This window comes from Thunnus albacares, chromosome 15 (assembly GCF_914725855.1).
Source record: "Thunnus albacares chromosome 15, fThuAlb1.1, whole genome shotgun sequence".
Lineage (NCBI taxonomy): Eukaryota > Metazoa > Chordata > Actinopteri > Scombriformes > Scombridae > Thunnus > Thunnus albacares.
In genome coordinates this window covers 11,134,466-11,159,915 of record NC_058120.1, presented here as the reverse complement: position 1 = coordinate 11,159,915, position 25,450 = coordinate 11,134,466, and the positions used below count along the sequence as shown (strand labels likewise).

Below are 25,450 nucleotides of genomic sequence, written 5' to 3'. Positions count from 1 at the left end.
TCAGCTACCTTGGTGCAGAGTGTGCAACTTTGTGGAAGTGAACAAAGCATCATTGTGTAGCACAGAGGAGTGAATAAGTGAATAATTGTGTCTGGAAATGTCTGGAATTCAGAAATACTTGTGCTGCAATGTATTCACAGCACTAAATATGTATCTGAATGCAGTGTTCAGCTACTTGACAAATATATGGGAAATGCTTTCAGATTCAAATTAGTGAGTGAACACTTATCATTTCACTGATTGCTCCAAGAGTGGAGGGCTTATTGTTAGTGTGGTTATTTAGTCAGCCCTTCCTCCACAGTCTTATCTGTGAGTGCGAGTTTCTAGCTGTGCACAGTGGCAGTTACTTAACTAATTAATCAGAGCCATTATTTGTTTAGTGAGGTGAAATGACCTGCTTTTGTCTTCATTAATCAATGCCTGGTTGACATGTGTCTGGGTAACGCAGCCTCTAGTCAGAGGATGAAAGGGGACAGCTACTACTGGTCAAATATGATTATCACCACAGCCTGGTCAACGGTCACTAATATTTAGTGATCAGCAATGCTAGGAGAGGACAATAGAGACTTGGAACTTGAGGATGTGTTTTTCCACTATACCTCGAGTTATATTGATATTGAACAACTATAAGGGTTAAGTTGGCAGCTGACTGCTCAGTAGTATCTTCCCTCTGACAGTGATTTTAAAATTAAGCCAAAAGCTTGAAACAGCAACTCTCAACAGTTTTATAATATCTGATATACTCTTATTTATGTGCCAGTCTTCTTTTGATGTATTTTATTGTCTGATTATACAACATCATATACCCAAGAGCATCATCAAAGCTTCATCTGATGTCCTCTAATTAAGCACAGAAAAAAAATAATTATGACGGACCTAAGACCCCTCTAAAAATCACAACACTCTGCCCACACATAAATAAGCACCAATATTTATGATGCTGGTGTCTCAATAAAACTGGAATTTAAACATAAACAGACAGATTATCTTAGCCCACTGTATACACACTGTAAAAAGAAAAAAAAAATAGGAAGGGGACTGCAGCAGGACTGCAAGGAAAGGGAAGCATTGAGCATGTGTGTGTGTGTGTGTGTATAATAATTCTGTGCTCTTATAAGCCTCTCCCATCACTCCCAGGTGGATAACCCTCTTAAAAAGAAGTGACTGCCATATTCCTATCCTCCACATCCACCAGGGAGGCCCTATCCATTCTGGCTGCTAGCTTATTTAAGAGCTTGTTAGTTCCCTGGCATTTACAGCGCCAGAGGTAGAGAGAGAGAGAGAGAGAGAGAGAGAGAGAGAGAGAGAGAAACAGAGGAAGCACTCATACAGTAGCACCTTTTCACTGCCAATGTGATCCCCAGTTTCCAGTTTAAGAGCAAGTGTCAGTCCAAACAGTTACTAATACTGATCTCTGAAGACTTAGAAACCATGCCTAGTAACTGAACAAACACACACATCTAAAACATGGTGTTTGAAACAAAATGATGTTTGAAAAAGACCGGTTCTCTGGTGTGATTCATATAGTTTATCTCTGAATCTTCACAATGATACCCTGGAATGACTTCGACTCCAGATTTCACTGTGGGGACTGAAACCATGTTGGAGCGTGCTGGATAGTAGTTCTTATTAAAGAGACATGAGTTACAACTCACACTCATCACTCCCACCCACCTGCAGTATGGATAGTCAAACTGTGTTTCTCATTCTTCAATTCCTCCCATCTGCTTGAGTATACACTCACACCTATGATCCAAACATATTTTTAAACCTCACACTAAAGGATTTGGATTTATTAGATCACAACACTTCACTGTGTTCATGTTTGGAATGAAAATGTCTGCCAAGCATCTCCTTCAGTTGTACTGGTTTAACTCTTGATCACTTTATCCTGTCATCTCTACACATTACTATATGCATTGAGGCAGGGTATTTTCATCACAAAATGAGCCTGACCAGTTTCATATCGGAATTTGTCCATTCACTTAAAATTTGTATCGACATGCATGGCCTGTTTATGAGACTGACTGCTCTCCCATCATTCTGTTGCTCTGCCAGCCTGTCTTTCTTTCTGCCAGTGTGCATCTGCTGCATCTGATTACCACCTCCGCATCTTTCTTCCCTGTGTTTACTACTTCCTCATCTTTGTCTCCCAGGTTTTCTGTCAGATCCACTTCTGATTATGAAATGGTCACTGAAAGAAAGAGCTGCCTTTGATGGTGACAAAAGCCCCGATGAGAGAGACTCAGACACATTCGTCTCTGTTTATCTCTCTCTGTGTCTTTTAGTAACTGTCTGTCGCCGCTCTTCATTGTGTTTCCTGAGACAGAGTATGTGGTTGTGAGAAAAAACCTCAACCATTAAACTGCTGCTCATTTTGGTCTTTCTGTCTTTTCCATTGTAACTCCTCTCTCAGTCTCCTCTGTATGAGTGAATTCCTCCAGCATATGTACTGTATATTCTCTGTAGGTTTGCATCACAAACTAAATATTTAGCTTGGCTTGTGTTCTCAAATATAAATGTATTTTTTATATAAAAAACAGATGAACATGAATTATGTGACAGCATGTGTGTTTGTATATTTTGTGTCAGAAGCAGAAGTTTACCTGTTTATTGACATCTTATTGAAATACATGTGAACAGAAAGGATAGAGGATGGTCTGGACTGTTTGTGATTATTATACTAATGTATCAAAATAAATGTGGTAAAAAATTAAGAATACAAAGTACTGACAGACACTATAAGCCAAATACAACCCAAATTTCATCTACGTAAACTCACACCCAGAGAATCTTTCACTCACCCACACAGTTGTCACAGAGGCTGCAGTGTGAGGCACGTGGTGGTCTGAAGATTTTGCAGGTGAAGCAGTACTTCAGCTTGACTGTTTGGCCGTTGATGACCACCTCCTTGGTCCTGGGAGGAGGCCTGTAGCCTGTACTGCCATTAGCCACATCTTGGGGAAAGGAGAGAATAGAGAAAAAAAGAGATGTATACTGTAAGACTTAAATACCTTGGCCTTTACTTTCTGGGCTACACATTGGCACTAATGGACTCCCAAGTGCAGTACTATTGTGTTGTGTGCAGCATTGATGATGTGGGAGAATTATAAATATTCTACCTATGACGGAAACTTTCAAGTGCACAAAAATACTACCTCTTTATAAGGAGAAGATCCGGATTGAACGTAAAGACTGCAAGTAAAATGCAACATAGCAGTGAAACAAGAAAAATACCACTTAATTACAAGTATTATACAGATGTAATATATGAAAGATTAAAGTTCGATTCAAAGTTAAACACTGGTTCATGGTCAACTCAACATAAACTACTAAATACTTCAGATTATTATACAGGGATAGAAATACTGCAAAACCAAAGCATTTTGTAAACAACACAACAACTGATCCAATAGACTTTTTTGCCTTCTAAACATTTAGTCTTTATATTTTTTTTTATGAAGTGTAGCATTACTCTGTTTCTATAACAACCTGTACTTTACATACTGGTTAATGCAGCCCAAACAGCAGACGCAGTAGGCTACACATGAAGGCTACAAGGTTACTAATGGCTGGAAAATTTACATTTACATTAGAAAATGGACATTGTAAAATTCAGCCACTTTAAAAGGGTGTAAATGACACATTTCTTCATTTGTGAGTTGAAACTGGACCCATATTTTACTGTGTAGGAGCAGTACTTTCAGATTTTCAGATTTTTTAATGAGACCTTGGAAAACCTGAAATAATGTTCAAGACATCATGGAACATGGACAACCTACACAGCTCATTATTTTTAAATTACCCCACCATTTTAGCTCTTTGAGCACTTCCTATACAGAGCCTGATGCCGTGAGTCAAATTTGCTACCCAGAACAAAGCATCTGTCCTGCTGTTAACCGATTTACACTGTCACCCTCAAACTAGGGGCCCCATACTTTTCTACATAACACACATCATTATGTATTCAGTGACTAAAATTGCAACGTAGTTCAAATAATATGAACATCAGTCTGAAATTCAACATACACTTAACACCATGATCCTCAGACTATAATACAAAAAATGAAAATGGTGGCAAACTGCTCTGAAGGGATTTTGGTGGAGTAAGACAGCAGTGATGACAGGCTAAACGGTAAGGATGAGAGGAATGATAGTGATTTTCAAGCCATAAAAGGTAGAGCCCGCATCCCATTATTACTCAGCTCGCTTCAAGCACTCTCACGCACCCTGAGAGCAGGAGATAGCGTGTGTAGGAAGATCATTTACACAGGAGCCCGTAGCATTGCTAACGTGGTATGTGAATGTATATCAGTCTGGGGGGGGGATATCTAGGGAGCGAGAAGCTTGTGTGGGTGTTTGACATTTCTAAAGAAGAGCAGAGGAAATGCAGCAAGTGAGTTCTGTTCTATTGAATTCGTCTCTATTGTGATCAATGCCTACAGAGCGCTCTTCTCTCTCCTCCATACTCCCTCTGCTCCTCTGCCCTCTCAGCAGACTCCACTGAGGGAGACAACAAATGAGGGGAGTGTGTGAACAATTCGTAGCACAATTCAGCTACCAGTGTAACCCCATACAGTGGTTTTGGTATTAATAGCGCAGTCAAAGTTACAGTAATATTAGCTACTGTCAGGGAAAATAAAGGGACCTTCTGAAGTATTAAAGGAAACATCTTTGAAGCATTTTGGAAGATCTCTTACATAACACTGGTAACAATACATAATGCTGTGTTTACAACATATCGTGCAGACTGTACTTAGAGGCCACTGAGTTGGAAAAATCGTTCATGTCAGCCTCCTAGTTGTACTTCCAAAATGGAGATGTTAGGAATTTTTAACAGCTGCAATAATTCCTGCCGCCTCAGTCAGTTATATCTAAATAAAATGTAGTATTAACATTAATACAATCCTTTCAGCTCATTAAAAGCAGCTATACATGGTTTTGTTTGTATCTGGCTTCACTTGTTAATGAACAATGATTGTGACACAATAAAATTGACTAACTTAATTTCCATCTATCTGTTGTGAGTATAAGGCTAACAACAGGAGTGACTATCATGGAATTAATGTGTTAATGTTTCCACGTCAGAATAATGGGAGGTTTTACCATTCTTTCCAATTTGCTGACATGGCATAAATGCAGCATAAGCCATGTGTTGCCTTATGCTGCAGGCTGAAGGCAGATATTTGGCAGCAAAGAGATCATCTCAGTGAGATGGTAGTCGACCATAAGTACTTGCATGCTGGCCAAACGAGCCTCAAAACATTCTTCACAAAATATGTTGTATTGTAATGATACAGGAGAATCACCCCTGCTTTCCTTACAGTAGAATAAAATACTGCCAAAATTGTAGAAAAAAACCCCAAAATGAAGTAGAATGGCAAAAGAAACACTCGTACCATATAATGCAACACACTAAACACTTTGCAAAGTTGATAATGTTCCGTTTTGACCACTCCTAAAATAATATCTAAAATAATATCAATACAACAATATACAATATAATTAAGTGTATGTATGTAATATTATTGGACAGAAACATTACAAGGTCAACAACAATTAAACATTATAATATTCCCAAAGGTAAAAGTATTAATTTGCATTATATTAAACATTTTTTGTGGTTAATGTCCAATTCCTGTAAATCCATGAAGCATGAATTCCACACTTGGACAAAGATCATGTCTCATATAAGGATTATTAACTTTTTCCACCCACTAATGTTCTAAGTGAAAACAGAATCAAAACCAATGCAAACATAAAGTAGCAACTTTTAAAGAGCAGTGTAAGTTTTCACAGGTTTAGATTTTATTTTTTAACTAGTATAGAGAGTGCTCTACAGTCTCTACACGTCTCAAAGAGAACAGAAATTGGTGGTATGAAATTTGCTGGTCCATCAGGAATGTATTCTATGTACAAAAACAACAGTCTACTTTTAGCCCAACCTTAAATGCCTGACTTAACACCTGTATTTTCATACATTGTCCTGTAAGTCAACTTTGGTCACACCTTAAGTACACTTAACCAGCCCATCAACATTCCCTACAATTGTTCACAAACACCTGCAGTAAAATAATGTGTAAGCAGGGATATTAAGGTAGATAAACAAAACCATGTGTACACCTTTACATCAGTGTCTAGTGGGAGATCCCTCAGGGAGACAGGACAGACCTAAGAGCTTGATGCTAGAAAATAAGGCCAGGTAAACTGGAAAGTGATGTAACAGAACATACATACACACACACACACACACACACAAACACAAATAGACTCTGCACCCACTCACACACTCATACATAAAGCTAAATGAGGGTTCAATGTCAGCCAAACTTTGCTAGGTGTTGCCTGGTGGGGTATAAAGGGAAGCTAATTGCTATCCTGCTGTGTATGTGAAGGAGAGATAACTGGAGTTTTTTCCTTCACAGATGGAAAAGCATACAAGAATACAATGATGATGGCTGACATACAATCGTATTGATTTTAACCTGATCAAAACCACAGAGGGATGAGCATATTCTGTTCAGTCGAGTAACGGTTTCAAGGTCTTGCTTCACAACAGCTGACTAAATAACAAAATAACAGTTTCAGTTTGAACAAACAAAACACTATAAGGTGTGAATATGAATCACAAAAAGAAATATGATCTTACACCTTTAGTCTGAGGTAAATGAACTATTTCAAACAATTTTTCCCCAATGACAAATACTGATAAAATGATTAGCTCTTTCTAAACATGAAAAGACTATGTTTGACAGCACATAGGTATAGCAGCATAAAGTTGTGTTAAAGAGAAAGTTTTTAAAAACCATTTAGATGGTCATACGCCCACGTGACGTCTCTCAAAAAGCCACAGTGGAAAGTTAAAGGTGAGTTATTTTGTGCTGTGAAAGATATTTTCAAGGGACAGGCTCTCACTATGTGAAGCCTCATACGTTGCTGATGTATGCACAAAAGCTGTAAGGTGTGTTTCTAACGTCATATTCTCATCAATGGCACATCAAAACAATGACACTAAACTGCCAAATTCAAAGTCTAGCATCGTAGAACAGTCCTTTGAGAGTAAATAAGAAAATGCAATCAAAAACATCACATTTTTACCATTTATACATGATTTCAATGCTTTTATTCACTTATTAAATATAACGGATAATATGGCCACAATATACTGAGGTGTTTCAGCAGGTGCTTTTAAACAACAGACAGAGAACAAGAGAGAAGGTGAGAGATATGAAGAGAAGTGCAACAGTCATAAGAAATCTCCAGACTTGCAGAGATGCTTTTACAGATGGATCAGGCAGAAACATCTATGTCCCCATGGCGATCAGGCTTATGTTTGCATTGTCCTGCTGCTGCTGAAGTTGGAGTTGAGCAATTTTTCAACTAGTGTAGCTTCAGTCAATTTAGCTAAGCAAAACACTTTGGCTTGGGGAAAGTACTGCAGAGGAACTTCCTGTCTGCCCTCGGCCTTAAGCAAGCTAAGAAAAGTAAAACCTGTCACACAGTCGAAACAGCAGAGTGAATCTTCAAGTTAAAACTACTCACTAAAGAACTGAGTGATCAGGCATTTCCTATATAGCATTAGAGGTCCAGACCTGAACCTATAGGATGCTGCTGAGGATCTTGCACAATGCAAAGTTTGTTGGATGCCATTCAAATAAATGTATTTCTTTTTCAGAGAAATATGGGATCTATATCAGTTGCTGTGCGAACCAACTAAGTGTAACTTTTGATGTGGCCGCAATGCAAAGCAGCAGCATTAATGTAGGATTACAATTTGTGTGAAACTGCACTGTTTTCATTCTTTTTTTTTCTGATGTGCTGCTCCGTTAATATGTTGAGTAGCCTAAAATTGTATAAATATCTTTTAATAATTTACTAATTTTAATTAAGTTTTTTCAACTTCCTTTTAAGTCAAAGCTTGGCCTATAAAAATCCAACGTAGTGTTTAATACGTGAAGCAACCTGTCTGCACTGGGGCCCGCCTTAACTAGATACCACTTAGAGGCAAATAACCGCACCAAAACACACAATAGAGTGGTAATAAAATACTGCTGAATCACACTGTATAGTGCATATTTAATGAAGGGTAGGGAACAAAGGTTAATATTCAAAGTGATGATCATCAGGTAGATGTAGGGAGGTGTTAGATACAAACAATCATTAGAAAACCAGTGCTCACATAATTCACAAATGATGTGACATGTCATAATGAAATGAAACCAGGTAGTCATGTGCACATCCACCAAATCACTTTAGGATAGATGCTGGACACAAAAAACAGCTGAACTAGATACGAAGAGTACCAACACACTGAAGTTCCCTTTACTTTGTTTGCAACGTTTTGACCAACTACAGGTCTTCCTCAGGCAATGTCATGTCATAATGAAACATGAGATTAAACCCTGAACTGTATTCTGTGCTCCTTTTTTAAAAAAAAACATGAGAGGATGAAATGAAAATCCACAGCATCTCTGCATTGTACTATCCAGAAAAAGGCAATCTTGGGCTGAATGCCAGTGTCCTCTGTTTCAGACTGTGTACTTTTTCACTCTGGGCTTGCACATTGTGGCTGAGCTGAGAAAGGCCTTGGCCGGGATATGACATCTGTCTGAGTGAAGACAGACGCTGAACAACAAAGAAGACATGGTGAAGTATTGAACAAGGCTAGAATATTCCAGGAGAATACAGGGAAACACAACACAGCTGCTGCTTCACCCTGGACAAACGGATGACAAAGCCTGATGAGGTCCACAGGCAGACGGGATGGGGGAGCAGAGACAGAGAGAAAGAGAAGTGATAGAACGTTATTACTAAAGCCATTATTAGTCATGTGTTATTGTCCTTACTATTACCTATAATCCTGCAAATAGATTTTTTCAATTGAGGTGCATTAAGATAGAAGAGTCTGTGTGTGTTTATGTGTGTGTGTGAGAGAGAGATAGAGAAAGCATAATGGATGGAACAAGAGAGAGTGAATGATCAGCGTATTGGGTCAATCTAGGCCAGTCTAATTACTCCGCTACAAGTTTGTTTTTCATTGTCTTTTTTTGTCTTTTCTCTTGTGTGCTCCAATAAAACTGCTCTACAGTGACAAGTCAATTCCTCTTCATTCCTGTTCCAGTCCCCTGCAGCTCTATCATCTAATGACTATCATTCCCTTAATCAGTCTTTTTCATGTCCATGTCACTGTAAGTCTGGGGACTAGCCAGGAATGAAGGAGGATGGAGATGAAAGAATAGAAAAGACAGTTGTTTTGCCTCAGGCACTTTAAAGAGTGGGAAATGACTCTTTACAGCACACGTGATAAAAAGGACATTGATGGCAGATTGTAGGAGAGGCATTAAGTTGTAGGGGTGGGGATAAACCTGTTAATATTTTACATAACACTGCCCTGAATGTTGGGGGACTCTACGAGAAGATGCTAATGAAGAAACCTTAATTTCATAAGGGAAATCAAGATCCAGTTTCCTATTGGATAACACACACAATACCTCACACTTACACCTTTTAATTGCACATGGGGTATTAAAAACAACTGGTGTAATACAGGGAGACACAGCAAGATTAGGTTTCTACTTTAAACGTTTATCATTCTACTAGTTTTATCCAGTCGTCTACACTCCTTCTCCCCATCTGTTACCTCATGCCAGGTAGTTTCTCTCTGTGTGTCATGCTGAACTGTTAAACTCAGCCACCCTGTGTCATTCATTACAAGAGAGGATAGGCTGAGGTCCGCATAAAAGCATCCCACATATGTGAAGTTGAGATGTCAAGTGGCTTAGTAATAGAGACTCTTTCCACTAGCTGCACATCTATTACTTATTATTCAGCCAATAACAATGAAGTCAAATGTGAATGTGACCTAGGGCAGCTGGATACTCTGAAAGGGGAGGAGAGTAAGGAAGCGAGTCGCGGTGGCCGTTTAAGTACCAGCATGAATTATGATCAGACTGTCATTCAGAACAAGGTATTTATTCAGTCTTTACTGCAATGGGACGGGCATTTCAGTACTATATCAAACAGACATACAGGATATTGTCATGTTAAGGTTAAAAGGGGCTTTTACATGAGTTAAACAGTCATTGTGAGTATCCCTGAACCAAATGTATCACCAGTGTGCTGTGGCAACCTGGCTGTTTGATTTATTTCACTTTGTTAACTTGCATATGAGAACAATTTCTAGAGTTGGAGATCATCAGTAGGTCAGAATCAACAAAACCCTGTGAACTGTAAGGAGAACTGCAATGATGATACATTTAAACTGGTGCCAGCTTTTGGGAATTTAGTGGCATTTAACACAGCGATGGTCAGCACTGAAGGGATACAAATATCAAAATGGTATTAAGCAGCCATCCCTCACATCTTGTGATGTTCATGACATGACTGTTGATCAAAGGAGCCACAGTTTATTCATGGTACAGTCTCAAATTTGCCTCCAGCCAAAGCGAGTTCAAGGCTACAAGCAGACCTACAAGGTGTTAAAATCCAACGAGCATGTTTGCAGTGTCTTATCGCTGCAGGGAGAGGAAGCTGTATCTAATGTGATTAAGCTAGCTCTCATCTTACAGAATGGCTCAAGGTGCTCTCTCTGGTAATGGGATGTGTGTTTGAGTTGGGCATCTAAATTAAGTTTCTGGCAAGGATGCAGGCAAATGCAGCCGCACAAAATATTTCAACAAAAAGTAAGAACACAGGGTAAGTTAGAGAAGAGCATTATGTGGGTTTGGTGATAAGGAATATTTTAATATAATTGCCTCACCCCTCAAAATAAAAGAAAGCCGTATCTAAAGTGATTAGACAAATTCTGTTTAAAACCAAATTCACATTGCTTATAACTGGTATCATTCAGCTGAGTCCATTTCCTAGGTCACTCATTCATTTCAGGAATCATGAGAGGTTTACTTTGGTAGCTACGGAAAAAAGAATTGACTGATATGTACAATATAAAAAGAACAGGATAAATATCAACAGACTTCACTGGGGCTGGATCCCTTCCTCAGGCCTCTGAAGATTACACTGACTATCCAATGTTTTGTCTAAAGCCATGTGTTGTCTCATTTTTCTGTGCATACTTTCCAGCTTCATGTAGTGACAGTGGGCAGACTGAAAGATGACTTCAGATGAGGTGGCACATTACAAGATGTAGTTTGGTTGTGGGAATAAATGATTGTTCAAATAGCATGTACTGTACAGTGTGTTTTACACAATGTTTCAATTTCTCGCCTATCTGACAAAAGTAAACTTGCTAACTACAATAGATGAAACCATGGAAAGGAATTTCATCTGAAAGAGAGAAAGAAAAGAGAGCGAGTGAGAGAGAGTTTAGTGCATAACCCTGGTTTCTCAACAATACCTCTGTTGTTTGTCAGTCTGTCATTGTCTGAACGAGCCTTTAGAGAGGCAAGAACAGAGACAATATATATGAAATAAATGAAATAGTATGAAGTATGCATTATATTAAAAAATCCCATTTAATCTATCAATATTACCATTTTATATTGATTACAATAGTAAACTTACATACAGTAGAGACAGGCATACAGTATCATTGCATCACTCAGACAAATATCTCCAACTGCATCAGAGGCATGGACCCCGGCTTTTGTCCCCTCAGCGAGGCTCAAGCTTCGTACACACACCACACCTCTTAAAGCAATTTTCAGTTTGTTTTGACATTATACAGTTTGGCAGAGTGGAAAGAGTCAGGGCGCACTACCAACAGTGGTGGGGTGCCAACAAAGAAAAAGGTGGGTTGCACTTCTAGTCCCAAAGGTAAAACTATTTAATTAATCAAACATTTCAAGCACAAGGTCTTTGTCAGGGTATAATACCCTGTAAAGCAAACCATACTTTGACAATACCACGCTTTTCATCCCACACATACTTATTCCTGGCTTTACTTAGCATGCCTTCTATTCAGATATACTCACATGGGGAACATATACATCAACATGTACAAAAAAACAAGTACATTTTCAAACAAATATGTGCTTCAGAACACCGACATCCCCACCTTCAAACAACTGTATCGACTGCTCCTGTGGTCATAAAAAGCTTAAATGTCATTGCATCTTCCACTGATGTGCCAAACCTTCCTCCAGCAGCCTGAGCTCTAAGCCTTCCAAAATCTATTTCCTCCACTAGCCTTGAGTCTGGCTGGCAGCTTTGGAAAAAACAGTGTGGCTGCCCTGACATTCACCAGCTAGCTTGGACCATATTAGGTGGAAGGATGGAAACAGGCAGCTCTGACCATCTCTCACTCTGATTAATGCTTCAGAGAGTCTTTTAGATTTGGCATGCACTAGCTGAACTGATGCCAGCCTGTCTAGTCCTGACATATTGGGCAGGCAGGCAGACATGCATAGACATCATACACGGCACATTGAAGAGAAATCAAATGTTGTCTCCCATTTCAAGCAGGAATAAACAACAAGCTGTGCTACCTTTCCCAACCTTGCACACTTTCCCCTCCAACTTTTTTTTATAGGTCTTTATGTTATTGGTGGCATTCCATGACAGATATGACAGATAGACTGACAACAAACTGAGAACAAGTAAGATATATTCTATGTTTCATTTGTTTCACACATACTTGTACCTGTACAAACATGCCATATTTGATTTTGTTTCAGGCCACCCACTCTAATCAATCCTTTTCACAGACTGAAGGCTACAGCAGAGACATCTGCTCACAATGTCGAGCTATCAGCTTACCCTCGTAAAGTACAGGGAGGACGAGAGACCTTGATGCCACATATTGTACAGACATTAGCTCCTCTGTTGTTTAGTCAACAAATCAATAGTAGGGGTGTCCAATTTGAGCACTGTAGCACTTTGACTTGAAAACATCATCTGTTTATGAGGCTGCTTGGGTTACTGGTGGCCAGACTATTCAGGAATTTTCATTTTAATTAAGACAGCTACATAGAATACATATACACACGATGGATGCAAAATATCATTAAAAGAGTAATCAATAGGTAGTTTTTCCATTTTCAACAATTAAGAAATGCTAGCTATTCCTTCTTATTGATTAGGATTTCGTATGGAAAATGTTACTAGAGGAAAATATGATAGTTCAGCTAATGTAATGTACTGACCAAGTGCTGTGCATCCAACTACAAATCAGAAAAGCAGCAAATGAGCATATGGAAAACAAAGCCTGAAGTGGTAGGGAGCCATTACATTATGGCAGTACTGACAGGAAAAAGTTACCCATCCTCATTAAGCCTGTCAGCTGCTTTGTTATCATCAGCGTCTGCACAGTTACAAAAGGACATATTGGTTAAAAAAAGAAGTTGTGAATAAAAATGGATGCTTGCTGTCTTGGTCAGAAGAGAAGGAAAATGCTAGGAATGAGTCCTGTTAGTAAGAGAGGAGGCAATGAAGAAGAGAAATAAGGAGCACCCACAAGAGAATCTATGTGCAAACACACACACAACATGAATAAATAAAAGAGTAAACATCAGCACTGAAAGCAGATATTGTAAACTACTTTGCAACTCCAAAATGCATTTCAATCACTGCTTCAGGATAGAGGAGCGTACTGCAGGGTGAATACAAGCGGTGAAAAATAAGGAATGAAGAGAGACACAAAAAACAGGCAGAAGTGTTTTCTCCTGCAAGACATTGTGGGCTGGTTGGTGTTGGGGTTTGGGATGGGGTTGGATGATCACACTAAGAGCTAACAGATGTGCCAGTAATGTTTTGCATGTCAAGCTGCCACGCCATGGCTAGAGCCAAACAGCGCTGCACTGCACAGGTCTGGACAAGGGAGCCAGAGAATGGAGTAGAAGCATAAAAAGTGTTTGAATGGAAAGGCAGAGCAACAGAAAGTTGAGTATAGAGACAGGCAGACAGATGAAGAGAGAAGGGAGTCGGGGAGGGAGAGGCAAACACTATAAATACTGACAGAGACTGACAAATAGAAAGAGAAAACAGGAAAAAATGAGCGGACAAGAGCAATGAGCAACTGTATAAAGCAACTACATTTTAACACAGCTTTTCTCCTTTTTACTAGCAGTGGGAAAAGGCTATGACCTTTTCCTTTTATATGTAGCTGAATATACAAACCACCAGAATGAAGTATTACCTGTGTGTGTGTGTGTGTGTGTGTGTGTGTGTGTGTGTGTGTGTGTGTGTGTGTGTCTGTGTGTGTGCAAAATCCTCAGACTATTACTATTCTTCAGATTATTACAATCCGGGTTCTTTCAAATGGAAGGTAATGGTACCCATTAATGGCATTAACACTAAGGCAGTCTTTAAGTCTGCTGGCAGAATCACAATTGAATGCGGATATTTCAGGGAAAGACTACAGAGAGGGGCATTGCAAATACAAACTACGATTAAATGAGTCAAGCTTGTCCTAATTAAATCTAAAGAACCATGTAAACATTTTCTTGCGAGTGAAAATCAAAGTGAACACGATGAAAACTGTGAACATGCAATCTCTCTATCAAAGGAAGGTCTCTCTCTCTCTCTATGTAGGTGTGTCCTTTGCGCATCTCAACAACCGTTCATCCGATCAACTTCACACTTGGTAGGTGTATTGTTGAGGACCCAAGGAAGTGCAGTGTGGAATGTGAAGTTGTTTGGATGAGGGGTTCTCGAGAAATATATAAAAATACCTCATAAACCACGTTGGTTCTGCTTCTTCTTCTGTACATGGAGTCAACAAGCAGAAATACAGACAACGCCATTCCGCCATTGCAACCCACATGGTGGTCGGAAGGGCAATTACATCAGTTGTGATAAGAACTACCATAGAGAATGAAGTGAAAAAGTTCAGTGAGTTAAGCTCTACTATTCCTGTTCCTCGCATGTGGGAACTTGGTATGGATGTTCAAGACATAGTGCAGGATGTCATGTTTTGAACAGGCACTACAGTTCAACTGTACTTCAGCTCACCTTAAAATTGTAGTTTCCTGATAGTCTGCATGTGAGGCATTTAGGGAACATGGGTAAATTGTAGTGTCTACCGACAGTCTGCATGTGTGATGTTTAGGGAACATCGGTAAATGGTTGCATGTACCAATTGTCTGCATGAGAGGCGTTTAGGGGATGGGCACTGTTTTGAACAGGCACTGCACTAATGTATTCAATTCTCTGAAGTCTAAAAAGATGACACCTATGCAAATGCGCCTGTGTAAGCTTTTAATGCACACACAAACACACGCACACATAATAGCAATTAGGAAATGTGTAGATATTAGGAAATATATGAGATGCATGCATTTCATATATTTATGAACACTGGGCATTTACTGGACACTTGCATTCTGAAATCTGGTGGATGACTACAAGGTACAGTTTCAGCACAGATCTATACATTAACTCCAAAGGCACTGAAGAAATTGATAGAAGCTATATACTGAATAAGACAGAGCCCTTCCTTTGTGTTTATTATTTCCTTCTGCTTTTTGTTTGATACATTTGGTTTATTTGCATTGATATTTGGGTTGTTTTGGTTGCAGTATATTTAGTTAACAAATTATTTTGTCACCCCTATTAGTTAATAAAGCTGGAAAACTCCACCTTATATCATATGAACTCTTGATGCAGTAGGAGACTGAGACAGACAAGTCTGTTGATTTGTTTTCACCCTCTGTATTTGCCAGTTGAAGATGCCACGAGGTGGCCAGGGACTGCAGACCATCCACGCGCTGCAGCCAAAGCTAAAACAGGACTGCTCTTAACTGGACTGGACACTGGGCTCTTTTAACACAGACAATTTATTTTCCTTTAGTGATGTTTTATTTCTTCTAAGAGACTTAAACTTTTAACCTGTGTTTTAAATATGTTTGTAACTTGTGTTTTAGCTTGTAATACATAATTTGTTTTTAACCTCAATTTCTGTCTGCATGCTGCTTTGGGTCAGCAAAATGCCCCAGCAGAAATTACTTGATTTTTCTTTAAAGTCACACTCCACACCTGTGGCAAATTTTGCTTTATAATATATTTAAATTTAATGCATTTTTGTAAATGTTTTGCTCTTTTAATAAGAAGTGCTCTGTGGTTTACTACAGCCTCATGTATCCTTACACATAATACCAATAATAATAATAATAATAATAATAATAATAATAATAATAATAATCAAGAAAAAAGAGCTCTGGTATCAGCAGATCCAGATGCAAATTCAGGTATCAGAATCAGATGAGAACTGAAAAAAGTAGATTGTGTGTCTCTAATGACAATCATTTGCTGTGAACAAGAGATTCCAGTTTAGAAACTTGCCACTTGTTATGCTTGGAAATGCACAGCCCAAAAGCCAATGAGGATGAAATGACGGTAGTGAGGGGGGCAGTGTGGTACTTGGGTCAACATTGTTCATATTTTCAGTCTTTAATTTGTTTATCCTCTGAAAAAAATGTTTGCCAATATAACATGGTACTTTTGCATAGTGCTGTTTCAGCCCACTTCCCAGCTCTCTGTACTTACCTTCCCTCCAAAAGCTTTTAAGTCTCCTAATGAGATTAATTAAGCCAGTCCAGAGTTTGTTTAATGAGGCCCCAGTGGCCTGAAGCACGGAAAGGACCATCGCTGGGAAATCGGCGCTTTGCATTCCAAATAAAAAGGACCAAAACTTTAAAGGGGGTTTTAGTTAAATATTTGAGGAAAGTGGTGATAATCCATTTAACTACAGAGCAGGAGGACACTTTTGGAGGTTGGCAAGAAAGTCCTGCAACTTACTGGCTGGTCACAATTGGACTTAATTTCCAGTATAAATTCCAGTCTAGGAGGCTCTGTGTAGAGTGACCACACTCTAACCAACACTTAGTTACTTCTGTCATCGCTGATGCAGCCTCATACATTTCTGAACAAGTATTTTTTTTCAGTGCTTGAGAAATGTCTTAACATTTGTTTTGATGACAAGAATTAGCAAGCACTACTAATTAAAAAAGAAAGGTGTTTAAACAAATTCAAAATACTTCAGTCTACCATTGACTCCAATGCTGAATGCAACATACAGTATGCGCAAATAGTACCTCAAACATACTCTACATAGGAAGCCTTAAATGAGTGTTTATCTTTGTTAATGAAACAATCAGCAACATCCGAACAGTGCCTACCATTCAGATACTGTGTTGCCTGCATTCAGTTAAAATAAATAAGACACTAATTTCTCTTCTCTATGTGATGTGATGAAATGTAAACAGTGAGGCAAAATCCACATCACAAACTGCAGTCCAGGCATCGTCAGTGCTGTGATGCCAATAATTCAGTTGCACCATATCAAGTGGTTCCTAATGCACCAAAAGTTCTACCTTTCACATCATAAATTAGATTCAGAAGTTATTAAAATGGAATTTATGAGTCAGGTAATACATCAGATGGGGGGCCAATGGAGGAGATGGAGTGAAGTAAACAGATCAAAAGCTATTTGGTCAAAGTAGCACCGATGCTTCACCTCTGCCTAAATGCAGTGTCTTTAGAGTTGGTGGAAGCATGAGCCCTATTTCTCTGGCTACACCATCTCCAGACACATCAGCCAGATAATCCAGCACTCTGATCACATACTAGCTCTCCTGGATCAGGACCATGCAAAGAAGAACCATGCTCTCAGACAGAGAGGAGGAGACAGGGCTAGATGGAAGGGTTATAAATGAATGATATCGAAAAAGGATTCCTCTTTGAGATATAAAAAAAAAGAAACAACTGAAAATTGTTAGTGATGAGATTAAAAAAAAAGGTGAGAAAAAGAATCACAAAAAAGCTTATGCAGAGAAACTTAAGTTCAATAATGGGTTTTCACACCCATATTTCACATTTTAAATAATTTACTGACAGTGTTGTCTTACCTATCTGCCTCTCCAGGTCAGCAGCTTCATCTGAGGTGGCCCTAGGCAGAACCCCTGGGTCACTGAAGCTGGTTCTCAGCAGTGTCCCCAGCACAAACATGAACAGCACACCTCCTATCACTGGGATGGCCGGGGTCAACTGCTGTGCCAAGAATGGACAACTGGGAGGACAGGAAAAGATGGAGAGAGAAAGATAAATAAGCAAACAAGAAAGCAACAGACACATAGTTCTGCCTGAATAGTGATGCTTTGCTGGGTAGTAAAAACCTGAATATCTAATATCCTTGGAGATTACTGGACAAACATCAGCTGATGGCCTGAGGGCCAGGTGTCTGCCCAAATACAAACTGCTCTTCTTAGTGTAAACATGAATTCATAGAAAAACACTGAACGCCACTAGGACAAGCCATAAAGTTTAGGAAGAGGTGATACCTGCGACTTGTTGCTTAATGACCAGTAAGTGGATATAAGGGTCAGTCCCATGTTGTAATCCGTTCTAATCAGCTATTTTAGTGTAATCCCATTAAATGTCCAACAGCACAGGTGATTATTACAGTAATCACATTTAGTCCTACAGGGGTTGGACCCAGGTTACCACATCCCATTTTATTTGTTATTCTGTCTATTGGATTGGATCTTGGGAAGTTGGGGCCAGCAAAGAGGTGTCATTCCAGACGAGAGGAAGTGACTGAACATGTGGCAATCATATAATTTGAGGGAGACTGTTGAGGAATGAAAAACAATACTTTGGGGTGAGCCAAGGTTCACACTAATATATGTGTTTACAAAAAGTATCTTGTTTTTCAGTTTCATCTATTTAAATAAAGGTACCCAATGCAAACAATTTGTATCACACCTTGAAGTTTGACTTTTTTTCTTATTTGCTGAAAATATATGCAACAAATGCTCCTATCAACTGATGTTTATTAGAATAGATTTGAGAACACAAGTAAAAATAAAATTGCCAACTTGAACATTGAACCATCCCCAAAATGTCTCCTTTTAGAGCAGGAACAGGTGATAAGTTATTAGCCTATATGAAGTTCATTATTGACTCTTGCAGTGGAAGCACCATTTGTAGCAAAGAGGCTAAATTACATTGAATGATGAATAAAAAGCTGGTTGGGAGGACAGGTATTACCACCATTCACTAAGTGCAATTGACTGCACTCCATGGTTGACTGCTATTTAACAAGATTAAGAGACTACTGCCATGCTACTTAATCACAGTGGTCCTGGGAGCTAAAAACTCACACATCTTAGTTTAGCATGCTAGCCTGCTATCATTTTCCTAATTAGAAGTAAACACAAAATGCTGAGGTTGATGGGAATGTCGTTAGTTTTGCAAGTATTTGGTTATAAACCAAAATATCTGACAAATTAAAATTTCAAGCTGATAATGGCCCTGAAGGAGTGGATAAAGGATCAGAGTTATTACAATTCATCCTCAGGGGGACATGATGTGTGAATCAAATGTCATAGCAATCCATCCAATAGTTGTCAAGCCATTTCACACAAAACCTTATGGTGGCACTAGAGGAAAAGTCAGGGGATCACCAAAGTCATCGGTATTTATCCGCTGGGGACCATGAATGTCTGTACCAAATTTCATCTTAATACATCTAATAGCTTTTAAGACATTTAAGTCTGGACCAAAGTGGCAACCCGACTGACAGGCTGACATTCCTAGAGTCATGGTGCTAACATGGCAAAAAGAAAAAGAAAAAAATCAATGCAGAGAAACAATTACTATAGATCATAAACAAACTGAGGATGCTAAAGCGCCACTGATGGCTATAATAAAGTGACAGAGGTTAGCCATTGTGGTCTCCCCGTTTGTCAACCACAATAGCATTGTATAAGGCTAATCCTGCAACATTTCTGCAGCAAACACACCACAAAAGCTACATGTTTATTTACAAATATTTCACACGGTAAAACTGCTTTAAATTTACAAAAGGTAGTTTGAGCTATTTTTCGTAGTAATGTATGATAGGTCACTGATGGACATTATATCACTATCACACCATCTTGCCTTCAGATGGTAACACCTTGGGGGGGCAGTTACATCCGCTGATCTATGCCAACACCAGTTAATCTCACAAACCAAGCCAAACTATATTTAGGCTTGCCATGTTGGGTTCCACCAATGATAGTAGATAGGGAGGATATGAATATGGACCTGGATTTGCTGATCTGTGCTAATTGGGGTTCCAGCATCATCTGCAAACCCACCATGCTTTTACCTGAGCTGCTGGAGATACCCTGTATTGAGAGGAAAAGGTCAGCCAACATGTGACTCCCTAGCAGAAAACAGAAGGAGGAGGTGGCATTATCATCCTCAGGTGCTTTAAAGATACACCTTACCTATAAACCGAGTAAGCTGTGGTGTGATTTGTCTGTAAAATAAATCCAATACTTATCTAGCACAACCAGATGGAGAGGCTCTCTGGGTGAGACTCAAAGCAAATAATACATTCCTTTTCAAGCTAATATTCAACACATAAACAAATCTGAATCAGAAACATTCAGTGTTCGTGCCGTTTTGCAGAAGGTTTAAGCTGTGACAAACTCACTGTCTACCATCCATGCCATTACCCTGTCTAAGTGGAAACTAGCCAGTCCTGCTGCTCTCTACATCTGGAGTGAGACTGCACTAAGCAAAAAAACACTGGGTTGTTTGGAACATCAGCAGGAGGCTCCAGGCAGGACAACAGGGTGCAGAACAAAAATTTCTCCAGTTAAACACTTGCCTGGAGTTCCCAAGGTCATTGTACTGGACACCCACTGTGTTCACGTACAATATACAAACTCATGGTAGAGACTCACTAGCATTTAACAGCCCTCAGTACTTTGTGATTCTTCCCCAGCCTGGGCATGGTAGGGACACACCATCCAACACTGTGTCCTGCGACTGTAACCTAATACAGCATATTTTGCCATCTCTGGCTGGGGCAGTGCTGCAGTCCATCTTTTGGCATATAATCTTAGATCTGATTGCAACTGTTTCAACAGAAAGCAGCTCTGTTGCTCTTTACAACTGACATACTATCACTGCAAACATTACACTGCTCTTTGACCTCAAATTCATATGCATAAGCTACACTATCATATTCTTACTTTTGCATATCTACTGTAATAATCATTTATAGTATTTTAGGTTATACAAACAAGAAAATAAGGCTTTAGGGGTCTTCAACAGCTGTGTTCAATACCTCTTCAGTTGCCACGCTACATTACTGAGCATATTATAAGTAGATGGCAGTGTATTCTGGTTTTACTCCTTGGTCACTACAGTTCTCTGCCTTGACTGTTGCACTTGACCACACTGTAAAAAACATTTTATACCGCATCCTGTCTCATTGAGTCATTTGTTGCTTATCTCACCTGCTTTAGACAATGAGGTGCAATATCACATTACATTAATGTCACATCATGATAGGCTTGCAGTTAACTTTGGCATTTCTCAATATATTTGTATCAGTCAATATTCTCTTCAGGTGCATCCTAGAGTGGAAGAAAGTGCAACAGAAATAATTCAACAGTTACCACTGCGATTCACCTTGCAAAGACTTGAAAAAACAAAACAAAGAAAAGGACTGAGCACATTGCTGTTGCACCTTCTTGCTCTACTGCCAAGGAAGGAACAAAACTTATGTTTTGGGAAAGACTAGTTTGCTTCAACTGCCACAGAGGAAACAAATAACAAGACAGTGCCTGCAGATTTCAGACCATTTAGGCAGTGCTGAGAGGACAATTCCTTAAGACATGCTGAAAATAAATGACTACTCTAGTCACACAGGGAAAGAACTCAGCTCTTTGTTTCCTGTCTGGAGGGTTAAGTGCATGAAACATGCATCATCATCATCATCATCATCATCACATAGCAAACACAAACCACCCTGCTGTTAGTGATACAAAAGTTAAATGCGAATATCCACATTACAGCCTTCAAGATTCCCCCTCTCTTTTAAAAAGTTCAATGTGAAACAATTTTTCCATCCTTTCTCAACAAACCCCCCAGCTCTACTATGGTTAGGTTGCTCCTGTCCAACCCTTTTATTAAGGCAGCTATATCCAGTATTCATGATACACATGCATATCTAGACTGCACAGCCACACTGGACACTTTAGGGGCCTAGAGGGAAACTGTGGTGAACAGTTCATGAAATGAGAAACAGCAGAACCACATGGTTAATGTTTTAATGCATTTCAAAACACTGAAGTAACAGTTAAAACACCAATGAAGCTGCCACCAGTCAGTCAGCCTCAACTTGTGACTGTCTGCCTGCATCTGCCTCAGGAAAGCAGAAATTTTCTGATGTCATTACCCAACATTTTTTCAGCTGCCCAATCAAAGTGTCCTCTATTCTGTCTGATTGGTCACACATCACATTAATGAATCCACCAATTAGAGCTGCTAATGAGAAATCACTACAGTTGTAAAAAGCTTGGCAGACCTTGAGTGCAGATGCTACATCTGTAACAATTAACCCAAAGCCAAGACATAAATAGTTTTGAGGTAATCAATCAGAAAGTCAAGCACTGAAATGCCAAATATTAGCAAAGGTCATTTAGAGTTACAAAACCACAGAATTGTGTTCTCTCTCTCTGCAGGGAAACCCAGAACATGTGGATTTGTGATCTCTTCCATGAAAATATTAATATGTTTCAAAACTTGTCATCTGGCAAGTGGTAATGGAAATGGCTGAGAGAAAAGCACACACGACTGCCTCTGTCCTCAGAAGCCATGTCTCAATGTGTCGGACATCAGTAACATAATGAAAAGGCAGTCATGTGCAATAGTAAGTGACAGGTTGGTAGAAACAGACAGAGATTAAACACTGAAGCCATTAGAGGGGGGTAGGATAGATGCAACATTAAGCCTGCTTCTCCTATAGACATGGATCAATGGAGATACGTGGACAAGCTGCAGGTAGGCAACATCTTGCCTGGGTTAAGATCCCCCTCAAGACAATGTGAACAGAAATCAATTTTTATAAGTCACTGAACATGAGTGGCAAAGACTATGAGCCATTTCTACAACCTTTCTTTCTGTAAAGAGGAGATATTGACAAGGAACTGGACTTTTTCCAAAATTACACCATCATTTCCCTTTTAGTTTGATACCAAATCTTATATTTAACTTGGACTTTAGGGGCTTTGTTGCTATGGAGACGGACAGTATCCAATGTCAGACATGGTAAATTTCGAAAGGGAATGTGGTTACCCTGGAAACAGCCAGCTGAAGCCTCTAAGAGAAAAAAAAAAGAAACAAAGACATTCAACAAAAAAAGAGACAGCATGATGACATTCATTACAATCATTTTAAATGTCTCAACAAACCATTTGGTTGAGGAGTGTGAAGACTAAATTATTGGTGGATTTGATCCAGAAATAATGGCAGCAAACCAAGACTGACTTTGTCGCTGCGTACTGACCACAGAAGAAATTTGATTTGAGGACTCAGGTGGGTAATGTCCTTACATTTTATTAGGTCTTGGCATGCTTTGATATTTCAAAGTTTTCGATCTCCAAGACAGGGTTTGAAATTCTCTCTGGCAAAAATAAGTTCGGGTCAGCCTGTATGCGTATCTGGGCTAAACTTGATAGAAAGAATTTATTTTCATATCTGCTCATTCAACTCTGGGAGTAACAAATCCTAAAACAACAAATAGCTAAATTCACATTTAATTTGTTAAACTGTAGAGACTAAGGCTAATAATCTCTTTTATAACAAAACAGAAATTTAGGCTCTTACGACTTGCAAATTGTCCCCAAAGAATCAATATACAGATTACAACACAGAGAATCTCATGGGAAGCCAAATCTATTTTTTGTTACCATGGTATCACCTAAAATAAAGTTAACCAAACATTCAGTAAAGAAAATATCAGAATAAAACTCCTATTGGAACAAATGATGGAAGAAAAAAATTGTTGAACCATTCTCCTGAAATGCCTAGAGTGACAGGTTATCTGGTCAATTAAAGCAATAAAGGCCGGAGCCATGCACTACTTACTTATAGTAGTATATTATACTACCTAATAGTACTGATGAAACAAGTCGAGTTTAAGATGCAAGAAACTGAAGTCAGTGTCTGAGAAGACAGCTATTTGACAGCTTGTACTAATAAATTACTCCCCAAAAGGTACCTATTTATAAAACTGAACAGCTTGATTGTTGAAGACTGTGTGAATTATTGACAGCTGAAGGCAGGGCAATAAACCTATGAAGGCTAATTGCTAGGGCCGACACCATAATGATATATGGTTAATGCATCTGCAAGAGATATTAGAGCATGTCAATGCAGAGCAGAGCAGCATAATGCACAATGTGTTATGACTTTAATCAGAGGATGGTTGCAATAAGCAGCAGCATCACACATTACGTTGACATAAGGAAAACCTAATGTTTGCTTTGTATTTAAATAAGGAATCCTCATTGTTTCATTTGTTCATTCCAGTGGAGAGATATCACTGTTAAAACACTGAAGAGTAGCTGACAACTACAATGTGTACATGGTACAAATCCCAACTTTTGAATCCCAAGGACAAATTGAGTGATGAGGGACCAAAACTGGCAGTGTTGTCTTCTTACCTTGACTTTACTTGTTTAAACAGCAAGCATCCCCTGTCTTTGCAGAGCACAGCAAGGGGATCACAATGTACACAGTTTCTTAATTTTTATAATAGTTTTCCTTTTAGATTTCTGTGACAAAATGTAAACAATATACTTTCTTACTTATTTGTACAAGCATATCATTTCGTCCAAAAAGAAAATTTAGCTAAATAGAAGGAATATCTCTATTTAGAGAAAGAACAAGTGATTTCAAGCATCATTAAATTGGCCTTTGCAGTAGCTGCTTGAATAGTTGCAACAGATCATCAGGTTGTCTGGCCTTTCAGTTCAGCTTTAAAGAGAAACATTTATATTCCACATTTCAGTCTTGTGCAATCTGAAGCTTTTCCCTCATTCCTTTTCAAGAAGTTTTTACTTTAACTTTTAGAGATCCTCAACTTTTTAGTATCCTGGGTTCCTCCAGATTCCTCTGAGTGAAAAAAGGAACTAGTATTAGAAGCTCCCACTTGGGGTAGTGACATACTATTCTCTCCGTCAGCCATTACTGTGCATCAGCAGTGTTTCCTCAAATGTGACAGCCAAGTTCTGTGTGTATAATGCTTTAATTAATGGCTTCAGAGCGACATACACTGGCACATTATCAAGCTATTTAGCACATATGTTGCTGCTGTGCACCATATGAAGACGACTCTGGAGTTGGGGATTGCTTTTTATTTATCTATTTATATTTATCTATTTACTGTTGTTATGTGGGATGCAGCTCACCTTTGACAAAATCTATATAAACTCAAGTTTTTTCAAATTAAACCAATACATCAAATGAAAAACTAGAAAAAAGTAATCCAACTTAATATCAAACAGCATTAAGAGGAAAGACCAAGTTAACCCATGCACAATCCAAAAAAACAACACATATGAACTTTACTCTCTTTGCTGAAGAAAGCCAAACAAACACAGCCCTTGGAACTTTGCAATTTTACTAAACCGAAAGATAAAAGGTCACCAAGACAGTTTGGAGATGTTGGTTCAGAATCAGGTAGCTTATCTTTCAGCCAACTTTAAACAAT

General features: G+C 38.9%; 1 protein-coding gene across 9 annotated transcripts in view; it reads right to left on the bottom strand.

The window, feature by feature from the left end:
- The window catches only part of LOC122997797 (palmitoyltransferase ZDHHC14-like), a 48,376-nt gene that overhangs the window by 14,174 nt on the left and 8,752 nt on the right, over positions 1 to 25,450 (bottom strand). For all 9 annotated transcript variants that reach the window (XM_044374037.1, XM_044374030.1, XM_044374029.1 and 6 more), the window contains exons 3-4: positions 17,802 to 17,962; positions 2,805 to 2,957 (exon numbers count right to left, since the gene is read on the bottom strand). In XM_044374037.1, coding sequence (XP_044229972.1) covers positions 2,805 to 2,957; positions 17,802 to 17,962 — 314 coding nt within the window. The remainder of the gene's footprint in view (positions 1 to 2,804; positions 2,958 to 17,801; positions 17,963 to 25,450) is intronic.